Raw genomic sequence first — 14,777 nt, forward strand, 5'->3', positions numbered from 1 at the left:
CCCCAGCAGTGGGCCCCCCCACGATCCGACATCTTATCCCCTATCCTTTGGATAGGGGATAAGATGCCCAGGGGCGGAGTACCCCTTTAAGCTGTAACCTAGCTCTTTATGGTGTTTTTGGAGCAGTTGGTGCTACCTTTTTAAGTGGCCTTTAGTGGATATGGCATACTACTACTACTAAATATGTATGACGAGAAACTGTTATTAATGGCTTTCAAAACCTTTATGTAAATTCTTAAATCAATAATATAGACAGTTTAATTAGCAGGCACCAATCAGCACAAATGTGTAGGGACATGGTAGAGGTGTGACTGGCATTGGCACTTCTTAATCCAGTAAAATGTCCTTCAATGAATATCCAATTACTATTCAGGTTCACTGTACCCAGCTCTGACTCTTGTAATTGACTTTAATACGTGTTTGCCTGTTTTCTGCGTTTTATCTTCATGAACTGTTCATTGATACATAATAGACCTTCCCTGCATATAAAGTGTGCTTCATGGGTCTGTATTTCTGTGTGTATCATGTCCCATTGTGACCGACATTAGGCAACAAGCCAGCAAGATATTTTAGTTCATATGTCTCCAAAATAAACAGAGCTTTTTGCGTAAAGGTTGTAAGAAAAAGGCAAGATGGCATGGTCTGTTTATCTTGTGTGTAAACATTGGAGCCAGTTGTTCAAATAAGGCTGGGTTCACACTACGTTTTCTCCCATGCGGGAGCGCATACGGCAGGGGAGAGCTACAACCTTGCGCTCCCGTATGTCATTCATTTCAATGAGCAGGCCAGAGTGAAACGTTCGGTCAGCTCATTTTTGCGCTGTATGCGCTTTTACAACCGGTCCTAAAACCGTGGTTGACCAGTTTTAGCTCCGGGGAAAAAGCGCATACGGGGCAAAAATGAACCGCCCGGACCGAACCTATCATTCCGGCCGGCTCATTGAAATGAATGACATACGGGAGCGCATACGAAGGCATACGGGAGCGCGAGGTTTTAGCTCTCCCTTGCCGTATGCGCTCCCGTATGGGAGAAAACGTAGTGTGAACCCAGCCTAACGTGGTCATGCACTGCTCATGCAATATGTTTTGTTCCAAAATCATTTAACATTGAGTGACCAATTCCTGACTAACTTAAATGGGCACCGTCAGATCCCAAAACTTTTTATAAACTTCTGCCAGTTTCCTGACCAGGGCTGTTGCAGAATATCTAATTTCACAATTGCATCAAGGAGGTTGCAGCACCTGCTAGTCATTAGGTATGCTCCTTTACCTGTGGAATTGTTCAGTAAAAAGCAGCATCCTGTAAAAGTTCCTTCTGAATGTGCCATTATTTATATATATATATATATATATATATATATATATATATTATAATATAATGTGTGTATGTATTTGACAGAAAAATGTTGGTGATGGTCAGAGGTGATGACATCACTCAGGGGGTGTAGCTAGAGTTAAGATAAGATCCAGCCATGCAAAAACATGAATCCAGTACAATTTGTGATAACACTATATTAGTATGGTAATAGTCTTATTTAAATACAATTTTCTGGTACCAGAATACCCCTTTAATATGAAAAATGTGTGTCTTTTACAGACAACAAACCACAAACTCAACCTCAAAACCAAGGATACCACAGAGTTCAGAATTTAGAGCAGAATGGAGTGAAGGATCACAATCAATCTCGTCAGTTTTCGCGGAATGATACTAGAGGTCCAAGGAATGAAAAGCCGCCTCGCTTCCAAAGGGAAGTGCATGCACCTAGACAGTTTGAAGGTAATGGGCCACCAAGAAGTCGAGGCCCAGAAAAACACACTTCAGAGCCATGGATTGAAGACAGGAGTAAGTGTGAAAAAGGATATCCACGAAATGAGAGAATAAAAGATTTTTCACATTCTTCTTCTAGTTACCAAAATGATGGTACATTTAAAAAAAGAGAAAATAGTGTACAATGTAGGACCATAAAAGGTCCCAACCTCATTGAAACAAGATTGGACACCAGCATTCAGAATAATAATACAGAGACTGGTCAACAAAAACGTGGTAGAAGAGAAGACCAAAGATACAATTCAGAATTCTATATTGACAGGAGACCACGGACAGGTAACAGTGAAACATTCACTAATTTACCAAACGAGAAAACTTTTAGTGCCAATATGGAATCATCAAATTATCATGGAACATTAGTAAAAGATGGTGCTAATGATTTACCAAATGGAGAACTTGAGCAGAAAGGAAGAAGAATTGGGCCTATAAAACCGATAGGATCAAATCTAAACTCTGAACAGGAGGATAGAAATAAGATGTTGTTGTACACCAATAATTCTAAAAAGAGATCTGGTACAATAAAATCAGAGCGAATTCTGGATAATGTCTACACAGCCTTTAGCTGGAGACCTGGGGATGAATGTTTAGCTCTTTACTGGGAAGATAATAAGGTATGACATTCAGACATATTTATACATTACTAGTTTATTCAGAATGATGCATGTGATATTACAGAGCTAGAAGTAATAATATGCACTTATTAAACAGTTGTAAAAAAATATATATATAAATAATTAAGAGGTAAACAATAGTTAATGCCACTTGTACCAGACTTTGTTTTACCACTGATTTTTCTGTGTCAGTCATTCTCACAGAGAGGAAGCAAATATACTGGCTACAGTGAGACCCTTCTTCCAGCATTATGATAGGGACAATAACTCTAATACACGGGACTACCTGCATGGTGGCTGCAGGTGGGGACTAAGGCTGTGGCTATAACCAGATTTCCAATGTGGCTTAAAAGACTAGTCTAACTGTGACAGAGTGTGCATGCCCAATCCCCACAGAAGGTCTTACTAATTACTATGTGAGAAACGTGTCCTAGAGGTGTTCAGTATAGTCTGCTTCTGTAGTAACACAAGAAAGCTGGTCAAGGTAAAACCAGGCACAGAGAGCATTTACATAGGGCAAAAGCCGTTATGAGAAATAGTGTATTTAGATCACTATATGGATGGTCTATCCCCATATTATATATGCCACCTCATCGCTCATATTGTTGCAGTGGCATTCCACCTCAGCCGTATCCATACATTTTCTCATCTGGACTATGTGACCAGAATGTTCTAAAATGTAACAAGAATTAGTCTGTATTGTGTGGTTGACTTTTTGTCAACTACAAGATTACATTATAGTCTATCAGATCCCTTCTGTTGGCACTGAGATCCCTCCCCTACCTCCTTTTATAGAAGACTGCTGCCATTCCTATGGGACCAGGAGTGCAGTGATTTTCAGTTGAGTAAATTACAGTTTTTAGCTGCAGAGTTATACAACTGTCCTAATCTCACTGCCTGTCTATATCTTCTGTGTGCAGATTCTCTGTGATGCAGCTGAAGCTGCATCTTAAATGATACCCTATATAGGGCAAGTTAGAACACAGATGTTCTGTGTCATTGATTTATCAATTGCTCAATTAAGATACCTTATATACTCGAGTATAAGCCGACCTGAATATAAGCCGAGGCCCCTAATTTCACCCCAAAAACCCAGGAAAAGTTATTGACTCGACTATAAGCCTAGGGTGGGAAATACATCACCCCCCCCCCATGTCATCACCCCCCCCCATGTCATCACCCCCCCCCATGTCATCATCCCCCCATGTCATCATCCCCCCATGTCATCATCCCCCGTCATCATCCCCCCGTCATTAACACCCCCGTTATCATCATCCTCCCCGTCATCATCACCCCCATCATTATCTCCCCCCCCCCCCCCTTCATCATCACTCCGTCATCATCACCCTGTCATCACCCCCCCCCCCCCCTCATCATCACTGCCTGTCAATCACCTCAGTGGTCTTCAACCTGCGGACCTCCAGATTTAGCAAAACTACAACTCCCAGCATGCCTGGACAGCCATCGGGCCTTCTTCATCATCCAGACCCCCCCCCCCCCACACACCCTCTTTAGTTTTCTACTCACCACCCCTCTGTGAGAAGGAAGGATGAGCTGGTCCGGGCCATCTATGCTGCAGGGACCGTCCAGTGGGGAGGGTTAGTCGTTCCGGGCTGCACATTTTCACCAGGGGGGCCCTCTTCTCCGCTCGCTCAGGGCCGGCCCCGGACTAGTGACGATGCCTTGACGACGACGCACAGGGACGTTCATGCACATGAAAGTTCCTGTGCGTCGTCATCAAGGCAAGTCACTAGTCCCGGGCATACTGGGAGTTGTAGTTTTTCAACATCTGGAGGTCCGCAGGTTGAAGACCACTGAAGGGATTGACAGGCGGAGAGTTCACTCGAGTATAAGCCGGCTTATACTCGAGTATATACGGTAGGTCTCAGGAGCAAGTGCAGTCATGAGACTCCACCTCCTCTTTCTCTGTAAAGTCAAAGATATAATGGGAAATGTTTGCTATCTGAATTCAAATTTCCCCTCTAATATAGTTTGCGGAATACAACTCTTGCAAGCCACACCAGCTACAATGCACATGGCATCCACAAGAGTCTCTCTTTCATTAGGTAATATTAGCCTATGCTGCCCCACTCATGTTGGCTTCTTTTCCCAGTGGTGGTGTCGCTAAGGAAATGAACAGTGATTGCAAAGTTTTCCTTCAGTAGATTGCTGAGGTTCCAGTAGCAGAACACCATACAATCATTGTTGGGGACTCAACTAGCAAAAAAAGGAATATAGAATGCCTTAAATAATGCAGCACATCACCTTATACAACTGAGTTACTATATCATTAGGGCAAACCAATATATATATTATTTTTTTTGAATGTTGGTGATCTGTGCATCAGCAATATTAAAGTGTAACACTTCTCCAGATATGCTGTATCATAGGCTCTGCTTATATCTGCATTGCATTATCTGTAGTTTTTGAAAAGAAAAATAGTTTTGCATTCAGTGCTTTTTCTCCAACAAAATGATGGACCTCTTGGTAGAACCTTGCAAATTCCATTGCCAGTCAATGGAGGCTGTCGGGTGCTGCTGGTGTTTATCATGCAACAGATCTGTCTTAGCATTGAGGTATTTATTGTAAATAAAACAATGTACAGAACACTTACATTTTGAAATGATGGTCTTACAATCACTGAATAAGCAAAATAAGTTTTGTAACAGTGATCATAAATAAGTTAACTATTGTAACTAGTCTTTTTGTTTAGTGGGAACAGCCAAGAGAAAAATTGCAAACGTAGCACTCACCCTTTCATTAAGTCATAGAAGCTTTACTGGGAAGATTTAATTCCTGTACACAGATCCACATCACGGATAGAGAACAGACAAACAGCCCCCTGCGAACAGGGGAGCGGCGACGGCTCAGTTTCACGGGTTTACCGCTTAGTGACGATAAGCGTGACCAAGCTGTAAAACCGCAAAACTGAGCTGTCGCCGCTCCCCTGTTCGCACGGGGCTGTTTGTCTGTTCTCTATCCGTGATGTGGATCTGTGTACAGGGATTAAATCTTCCCAGTAAAGCTTCTATGACTCAAGGAAAGGGTGAGTGCTACGTTTGCAATTTTTCTCTTGGCTGTTCTCACATAAGTTCTTATTTCATACCACGAGTGCACCACCCTGCAGCCACCCAAGTTGTGGAGTCTCTAGCTGCATAAGGAGTATACAGGACGCTACTGGTGCGGAGTGTTCTTTACATTCTATACATTTTTACATTTTGTGTTTAGTAATTTCTTAGGCCAACTTTGTGTTACAGTATTTATTCCACAGGACAACGCTCAGAAAAGAAGTTGCCATGCTACTTGTGTATGCCTTAAAGGAGAACTCCGGTTCTTAACAACTTATCCTCTATCCACATTATAGGAGGTGTCCAACCCATTGCACCCCCCCCCCACCCCCAAACAATCTTCTGCCCGCTGCCCTGGTTCTCCCCATGCATTGAGCGGCATCGACAACCGTACAGAGTGTTGACATGCCACTCCATATATGTCTGTGGGAGAGCTAGAAATACTGCAGTTGTGTATCTCCAGCTCTCCCATAGAGACGCACAGAGGGGCTGTGTTGAGCACTCCTTAATGTTGTAATCGACACAGTTCTGTGCATGGGGAGTAATGGGGCAGCAGGCAGGACATCACAGTAGTCCCAGGGGTCGGACCCCTGCGATCAGACACTTGTCCCTTATCCTGTGAATAGAGGATAAGTTGTCAAGTACTGAAGTTCCCGTTAAATTAACTTTTGAGGAAGATTTCCAAAACATTTTGTGAACATTGCAGTGCATATCAACAGAAAAGATAATTGGTTAATAATTGGATCTGTTTGTTAAAAAAAATAAATGATGTTATTGCAACATTCTCTGTAGGTCATACTTGGTTGTAAAAGCTTTACAATATGCATACCGTTTAATATGTATGTGTGTTTTTTTACCATAAATCAACAACGTAATAAAATTAACATGCAGGAATTTTAGGTACGCATGTGATGTTATTTTATCTACTTGTGAGGTGAAAGACTTATTTTTCTTAGGTACTAGGAAATAGGTCCATGATAAAACAAAAGGCCACTAGAAACAAAATGACCTGAATGACTTGTGTTTTGCACTGATATAGCTGAACCCTTCCCTACCCCTTCCCTAATGCATTATTGTGTTATTTGAAAAATGTTCAATAAAAAATTCTTAGGAAAAAAAAAAAAAAGACCTGAATGAGGAATGAAACCTGTAAATGATCAAGTGTGTTCATCCTCCCATGTATGTAAATTGTCTATACATTTACAGTATTACAGAGCTGAAATTGAAGCCCTACACTCTTCTGGAACCACAGCAGTGGTAAAATTCAGCGATTATGGGAACTATGAAGAAGTACTATTAGAAAACATCAAGCCGATTCAGGCAGAAGCATGGGTGAGTGAGGTTTGGAAATTGTTCTCCAGTGCTAAATACTGAATTGTGTCATAGTGTATACGGACACATCCATGTGACAAGGGGAATGAGTAACACCCAGTTGTCAGTTTATTCATATATTTCCATAAGCTATAATAGACTGTCACAGCTAGACTCTAATTATCATGAATGTTACCCACCACCAGTTTGTTGTACAATGAGCTTTATAAGTTGTTGCTCAGTGATGCTTTCATTTACATCTTAATAGAAATTACAGATCTATTAGGTATTTGTTTCCCATAAAGAAGCTTCGACCATTTAGTTCTGGTCTTTAATGGGGGTCTCTAGTGGGGAAAACATTAAATGCATATCAACTGGATCCAGAAAGTTAAAAAGATTTGTAAATTGCTTCTATTAAAAAATCTTAACCCTTCCAATATTTATCAGCTGCTGTATGCTCCACAGAAAGTTGAGTTGCTCTTTTCTGTCTGACCACAGTGCTCTCTGCTGACACCTCTGTCCATGTCAGGAACTGTTCAGAGCAGGAGCAAATCCTCATAGCAAACCTCTCCTACTCTGGACAGTTCTTGACATGGACAGAGGTGTCAGCAGAGAGCACTGTGGTCAGACAGAATAGAACTCAACTTCCTCTGTAGTATACAGCAGCTAATAAGTACTGGAAGGATTAAGATGTTTAAATAGAAGTAATTTACAAATCTGTATAACTTTCCGGCTACCAGAGTAGCCCTTTAAGTTTGTCCTAACCCCCCCCCCCCCCGGTTAGTTCTCTTTCAATGCTTTGTTCATGTTATACTCCCCCCCCCCCCCCCCCCCAATAGGCAGTCTAGATAATAAACAGCCAGCAGAGAGGATGTAAAGTAAAGCCTTCTTGTGCTTAGTGAATAATGGCACTGTCCAGGCTTCTTACCCTTTCTCCCTAACCAAGGGTAGAGAAACTGCTGAGCATTCAGCAGACAGAAGGACCTGACTTTGACAGAGCAGTAGATGCTCATCTTCGCCCCTGCCGAAAAAAAAAGTAGGTGTTTCACTGGACAAGTGACCCATTGGCAGAAGAGAGTGACACAATCTGTTTGTGACTTTACTGTTAGTTGTCTTAAACTAAAACAATTCAGATGACTAAATAAAATTTGATTCGATTAATTTTCCAAAAAATTTCAGTTTGCGGCGAATCGCTATTAAAAACGTCTATTTCCGGGCTACAGAGAGCCTCATTAGGGGTGTAGCACACTTTGCATTGTCGTAACACGCATATGGAGTGTGCTTGGGTAGTGAAATCATACTGTTATTCAGTATGACATGCAGATTACAGGCGTCGCTATTAGAATCACTGCCACAGAGTGGCACAACAACAGAGTCTGGATGTGGCAGCAGGGTCGGGAGACCATATGGCGTCACAATTGAAGCGATTAAAGCAATATCAATTGAAAAGTTTAAAGAGATTAACGTTTAGAGAGATAAAAAAAAAAATTAGAACTGTGGAGTGTGCATATTTTTCCCTTTTTTCACAGTAATACACCCCAGTACGGTTGCAACAGAAAAAAGCGTTCTCTCTCTATCTCTCCCTCTCCCTGTCTCTCTCCCTGTCTCTCTCCCTGTCTCTCTCCCTGTCTCTCTCCCTGTCCCTCTCCCTGTCTCTCTCCCTGTCTCTCTCCCTCCCTCTCTCCCTCCCTCTCTCCCTCCCTCTCTCCCTCCCTCTCTCCCTCCCTCTCTCCCTCCCTCTCTCCCTCCCTCTCTCCCTCCCTCTCTCCCTCCCTCTCTCCCTCTCTCCCTCCCTCTCTCCCTCCCTCTCTCCCTCCCTCTCTCTGTCTCTCTCCCTCCCTCTCCCTCCCTCCCTCCCTCTCTCTCTCTCCCTCTCTCTCTCCCCCCCTCTCTGTCTCTGTCTCTCTCTCTCTCTCTCTCTCTCTCTCTCTCTCTCTCTCTCTCTCTCTCTCGTCTGCCTGCCTGCCTTGAATGGGAAGTGCTTCCTGTGATGATCTCAATTAGCAGACTATGAAACAACTTCTAAAGTTCTCCCTGCCTGCCAGGCTTGAGATGAATGGACTCGCCGCTGTAAAGATCTGTATTGTTAGTAACAATGATTAGTGTGCACACACAGTCTCTGCTCTCGGAAATGCCAGTCTTTGGCAATGGCTGCCGAATATTTAGGGCTGTGACATCACAGGGCTGGCTGGCTGCTGATAGACTGCATGCCGCCATGTGATTCAGGGTGATCCTGCCTTCCCAAACTTTCTTACCCCATGTCCTCATACGTGTAGCCTCCATTTAAGCCCCCAGGCCCGCACAAAAGTTAGTGAATGAAGCGATTCGTTTACCACCAAGCGCGAGGAAATTTGGATTCCTTCAGAATCAAATTTTTCATGAAATTCGTCAGCTTCGATTCGCCCATCTCTAGTTGTAACCAAAACTAACAGTTAAGGTACACAGTGAATACAATATATGGGGGAGACTGTGCTTCATATACAAATTTTATTTATTAAAATGAACATAAAAAGCATATATAGTCATGCCCCATCACAGGGCCCTTGTGAATGGGATAAAACACGTAAAAATTTTAGAGCCGATAATATAAGAATATAGGGGGACATGTATCAAAGATTTTACCCCTGATTTGTGTGTATTTTTTGGCGCAAGCCCTTTTTTTTTTGCACATTTTTTTGCGCACGTTTAGGTAGAGCATATCCTCCAGATGTGGCTGAATCAGGGTACCTTGGAGTGACATCTATAGTACACATGGATTTATTACCTGCGTTCTTTTTCTTTGCACCAAAAATTTTGACGCAAGTGCGTCTTTTTCCCCATAAATATAAGCCAACTTTAACTGCACGTAGCAATCCTTTCTATTTCTGAAAGAAAGTTCTACTAAGGAACCACCAGAATGTTTTTACTTTCCTATCTCAATTCCTCCTTTGGTTTGCTTTATATTGCTTTTTACTCCTTGGTTATTCCAAAGCACTTTTAAAATAATTTGCATATAGAATATTTGTTTACAGTTCAGTTATTCATTAGATCACTTGTATATTGTTATTTTATGATCCAACAATTTAATACATTTAAGTAGGAAATGTTTGATAACTTACTTATCATTGAACAAGATCCGACACATTAAAACAGCTTTGTAATCCACTTAACACTGTAGATCATTCTCCTTTTATTTTTACAATTTACTGCTTTCCGTTATACTTTTCCCCAGCGCCCGGTAAGATGGTGGCTATCACTGATAGCCAGCCATTTTACCATGTGACCATGGGGGGTTTCATCTCATCCCCCCCCCCCTCCCCCCCCCCCCCCAGCGATCGCTGATATCAGCTGGTCAAATCTGACTAGCTGATAGCAGCGTTTCGCTGTGAGAATACTTAGCAGCGCGGTGTGTGAGTCCGGATCACGGGGATCGGGACACACACCGCTCTGCTAAGTGTCCCTTACCCGTCCTCCAGCGTCACTTACCCGGCCATGCGGTGTCCTGAGCAGTCCCGGTGCGAGCGGCGTCCTCCAGGCGGTCTTGGGGGTGGTGCGTCCCGGCGGTGAGTTTCCGGCAGCAGGGCGGCATCTTCATTGGCAGCAGTGAGATCGCCGTAAAGCGATCTCACTGCTGCCTCTGGGAGTTTCAAAACTGCAACTCCCAGCATGCCCAGACAGCCTTTGGCTTTCTGGGCATGCTGGGAGTTGTAGTTTTGCAACATCTGGAGGGCCACAGTTTGGAGACCACTGTATAATGGTCTCCAATCTGTGCTCTTCCAGATGTTCCAAAATTACAAATCTCAGCATGCCCACTCTGTCGAGGCATGCTGGGAGTTGTAGTTTTGTAACATCTGGAAGACCACAGATTGGAGACCATTATACAGTGGTCTACAAACTGTGGACCTCCAGCTGTTGCAAAACTACAACTCCCAGCATGCCCAGACTGCCCAAGCATGCTGGGAGTTGTAGTTCGTCAACATCTGACCCTTCAGATATTGCCAAAATACAACTTCCAGCATGTCTGGCCATGCTGGGAATTATAGTTTTGCAACAGCTGGAGGCACACTAGTTGGGAAACATTGTTCGTTTCCTAACTCTTTTTCCCAACCCGTGTGCCTCCAAACTATAACGCCCAGCATGCACTGACAGACCATGCATGCTGGGAATTGAAGTTGTGCAACAGCTGGAGGCACACTGGTTTGGAAACACTAAGTTAAGTAAAAAACTTTCAAGTGTTTTGCAACCAGTGTGCCTTCAGCTGTTGCATAACTACAACCCTCAGCATGCACGGACTGCCAAAGGGCATGCTGGGAGTTGTAGCAGTATGCCTCCATCTGTTGCATAACTACAAGTTCCAGCATGTCCTTCTGCTGTCACTGCATGCTGAGATTTGAAGTTTTTGCAACAGCTGAAGGCACACTGGTTGCGAAACACTGAGTCTGTTTCCGTGTTTCGCAACCAGTGTGCCTTCAGCTGTTGCAAAAACTTCAAATCTCAGCATGCACGGACAGCCAAAGGGCATGCTCGGAGTTATAGTTTTGCAACAGCTGGATGTTCCCCCCCTCCCCCCAATGTGAATGGACAGGGTACACTCACATGGGCGGAGGTTTACAGGGAGTGCTGCAAGATTGAGATGCAGCAAACTCGCTGTCAACCCCCGCCCGTGTGACTGTACCCTAAAAATACTACACTACACTACAGTTAAATAAAATAAGTAAAAAATACTATATATACACATACCGCTACACAGCCCCCCTCCCCTCCCCAATAAATATGAACAACGTCTGGAACAGCACTGTTTCCAAAATAAAGCCTCCAGCTGTTGCAAAACAACAACTCCCAGTATTGCCGGACAGCCATTGACTGTCCAGGCATGTTGGGAGTTTTGCAACAGCTGGAGGCACCCTGTTTGGGAAACACTGGCATAGAATACCCCTATGTCCACCCCTATGCAAAACCCTAATTTAGGCCTCAAATGCGCATGGTGCTCTCACCTTGGAGCCCTGTCGTATTTCAGGGCAACATTTTAGGGTCACATATGGGGTATCGCCGATCATCGGGAGAAATTGCCTAACAAATTTTGGGGGGCTTTTTCTCCTTTTACCCATTATGAAAAGGAACAGTTGGAGTCTACACCAGTATGTTAGTGTATAAAAATAAAATTATTTACACTGACATGCAGGTGTTGCCGCATACTTTACATTTTCACAAGAGGTAAATGGGAAAAAAAAGATCCCCATTTTTTGGGACACAATTTAGCCAGAGTACGGAGATACCACATATGTGGGCGTAAAGTGCTCTGCGGGCGCACAACAAGGCCCATAAGGTAGAGTGCACCATGTACATTTGAGGTGATTTGCACAGGGGTGTCACAGATGTTAAATGAAGAATAAGGACATTGGTATAATTGATGTGTTATAATTGGGTGCAAAAAGTGGTATTTTTGTGAGATTAAAACTCTACATAATGAAGAAACAAAATTCTAAAACTAATAACGAGGACACACTTACTGTTTAGGTGCAGATACGCTGCAGACAAAGCTCCTACCAAATAGAGCTGCGGTGTAAGTTTATGCTCTGAGGAGAATTCTAAATTTAACCGCAATTCAAGAAAGTAGCTGCACAAGAATGATAAATTTAACGCAGCTGCACCAAATTTAGACAACAGGCAGAGGGGTAAAAAACGTCTATTATACACTGGAAATGATACATGTCCCCCATAATGTATATACTAATAGTTAGTAAACAATTGCCCTCCTCCCCCATGTCACATTTCCCCCCTGTCATATTCTCCCCACCCCCATAGTTACAATCTTCCCCCATGGTCACATGTCCCCCACCCCCATGGTCACATTCTCTTCCCCGGTAGGTAGCTTTTTGTATTGCACATACACTGGATTTCCTGGACAGTTTTCAAATCTCCCGCCGGATCTGGCAAACCTAGTGTGTTTGCAGCCGAAAAATACAAGGGAGAAGTCCTTCTGCTTGTACAGACAAGAAAGGAGACACCGGACCACATGGAGGGGAACGGCATCTGCAGGGACCAAGAATAGGTGAGCATAAGTTGTTTTTTTTTTTATTATATTTTTCTGCCTGCTCTTTTACTTAGCAGAGTGTTTCATTACGAGGATGCCTCCAGCTGTTGTAAAACTAAAACTCCCAGCATGCCCAGACAGCCTTTTGATGTAGCTGGAGGAACCCTGGTTGGGAAACATTGACTTTTAGTATTTGAATTTGTTTTTACCTGCTCTGGCCGGACCCCAACCTGCAGCAGCACACAGGAGCCGACTCTAGCAGATAATCACAAGTTTTCCCGTGGGGACGTATTGCAATTTGAAAAAATCGGGATTAGATTGCTTTTGCGATATATCGTGCATCCCTAATATGCACATTTTCTCAACACAGAAAAAAGGTATGTTCACTGGATATCTGGCAATGAGAGGCAGTTAGTGGCCACGTCCCAGGGCTTAGTGTACAATTCTGTAAAAATGTTTTCTAGAAGTGGGGTTTTGGAAGGGGCAGGAGGGGAGTAACCTTTTCCTATCACACATCTAGAATAAATCTAAAATGTAATTGTGAAGGATCGATTATCACAGAAACTACTCTGTAGACAGGTAAAATAGATAAAAGTTGATGTGCCAGTCATCCTTAGACGTGGAACAGACATAGAATAGAGATGAAAGAATAATTCAGTCTTTTATCCTGCTTTCAGATTTCTTTAATTGTAAAACACTGCCAATAAGTAGTAAAGCATTAATTAGTGACAGTTTCCTGTTAATCTTGTTGTGTGAACAGTGATTTGCTTTACTCTTCATGAATTTAACCAAACATTAGCTGAGTGATCAATATTAATTTGTGTTATGGTGTAATCTTTGGAATGTAAGCAGAAAAATCAATGTGCCCTAATTTATGTAATACACATCCACACGCTTGCTATAATTCACCTTGTAGACATTTCCCATTAAGATAGGTACATCTTGCGTTTTCATTTTGCCTCTGCTAAATTATCCTACAGACACTACAGCAGTATTGTTACTTCACTTCAACATGTTTCCCTCCAGTCTTGCTGACCTAAATGCCATTAACCACAAGAAAATGTTCAATGTTCTCAAATTTGTCTTGCCATTTGTATAAAATATAAAATTGCATATATCTAGCATATATAGTGAGTCTATTAATTTTTTAAGCTGGGTCATTTGTGTCCAAGAATTTTTATAAGCATTCATGTATGTACAAGGTTGAAGCCACACGGTCAGCATAAATGGCAAAAAAAAATAAAATTAGAGCAAAGCCTCAATGGCTTTGCTTTCAGAACTATAAATAAAATCTATAGACATTTTAGTCAGCTGACTAAAATAAGACCAAAATGTTAGAGAGAAAGTTAACAAGAAAGGACATCAGTTCAAGCATACAGCTGGGATGCAACCTAGGCCAGAAAAAGTGATGCAGAACTAATATTTTTGTCTGTATTCAATAAAAGCTATTTATTTCAGGAGAAAAACTATATAAAGCCATCACACTTGGTAGAAGCTTAAAAAAAAAAAACGTTATTTTTTTTTAATTTTTTTTTTTATTAGTATTCATTATGTGCAGCATGGACACATGTGACAGCTCATACAAGCATGAAAAAGAAAGGATTGAGGCCTTAACAGCCCTTAGTCATAATCGGATTTATTTACATTAGGAATATAAAATCAGTTTGCCTTATTTAAGTACGGTATTTCTTTAGAATTTGCATAACAATTTTCCTTATAAGATTTTATTCTGCTGTAGATTTGGTTGACTAAAATCTTTTGACGGTTGTCTAATACTAAAACAATTTAGAAGACTAATACTAAATGCTGTTTTAGTCAAAAAACTATAGCTAAAACAGAATCAAAATTTGTTGTCAAAATTAACAGTAAATTATAAGGGGTCCGACTCCCAGCCTCCTTGCCAAATAGCTGTTTTAAAAGAGAACTCCAGTCACAATTAAAGGGGTA

The 14,777-nt window shown here is 42.2% G+C and overlaps 1 protein-coding gene across 1 annotated transcript in view; it reads left to right on the plus strand.

Moving 5' to 3' along the window:
* TDRD3 (tudor domain containing 3) overlaps positions 1–14,777 on the plus strand; it is a 288,299-nt gene that overhangs the window by 248,650 nt on the left and 24,872 nt on the right. The window contains exons 11-12 of the mRNA XM_056555486.1: positions 1,597–2,438; positions 6,713–6,838. Of these exons, the coding sequence (XP_056411461.1) occupies positions 1,597–2,438; positions 6,713–6,838 (968 nt within the window). The remainder of the gene's footprint in view (positions 1–1,596; positions 2,439–6,712; positions 6,839–14,777) is intronic.

This window comes from Hyla sarda, chromosome 2 (assembly GCF_029499605.1).
Source record: "Hyla sarda isolate aHylSar1 chromosome 2, aHylSar1.hap1, whole genome shotgun sequence".
In the NCBI taxonomy this organism is placed as follows: domain Eukaryota; kingdom Metazoa; phylum Chordata; class Amphibia; order Anura; family Hylidae; genus Hyla; species Hyla sarda.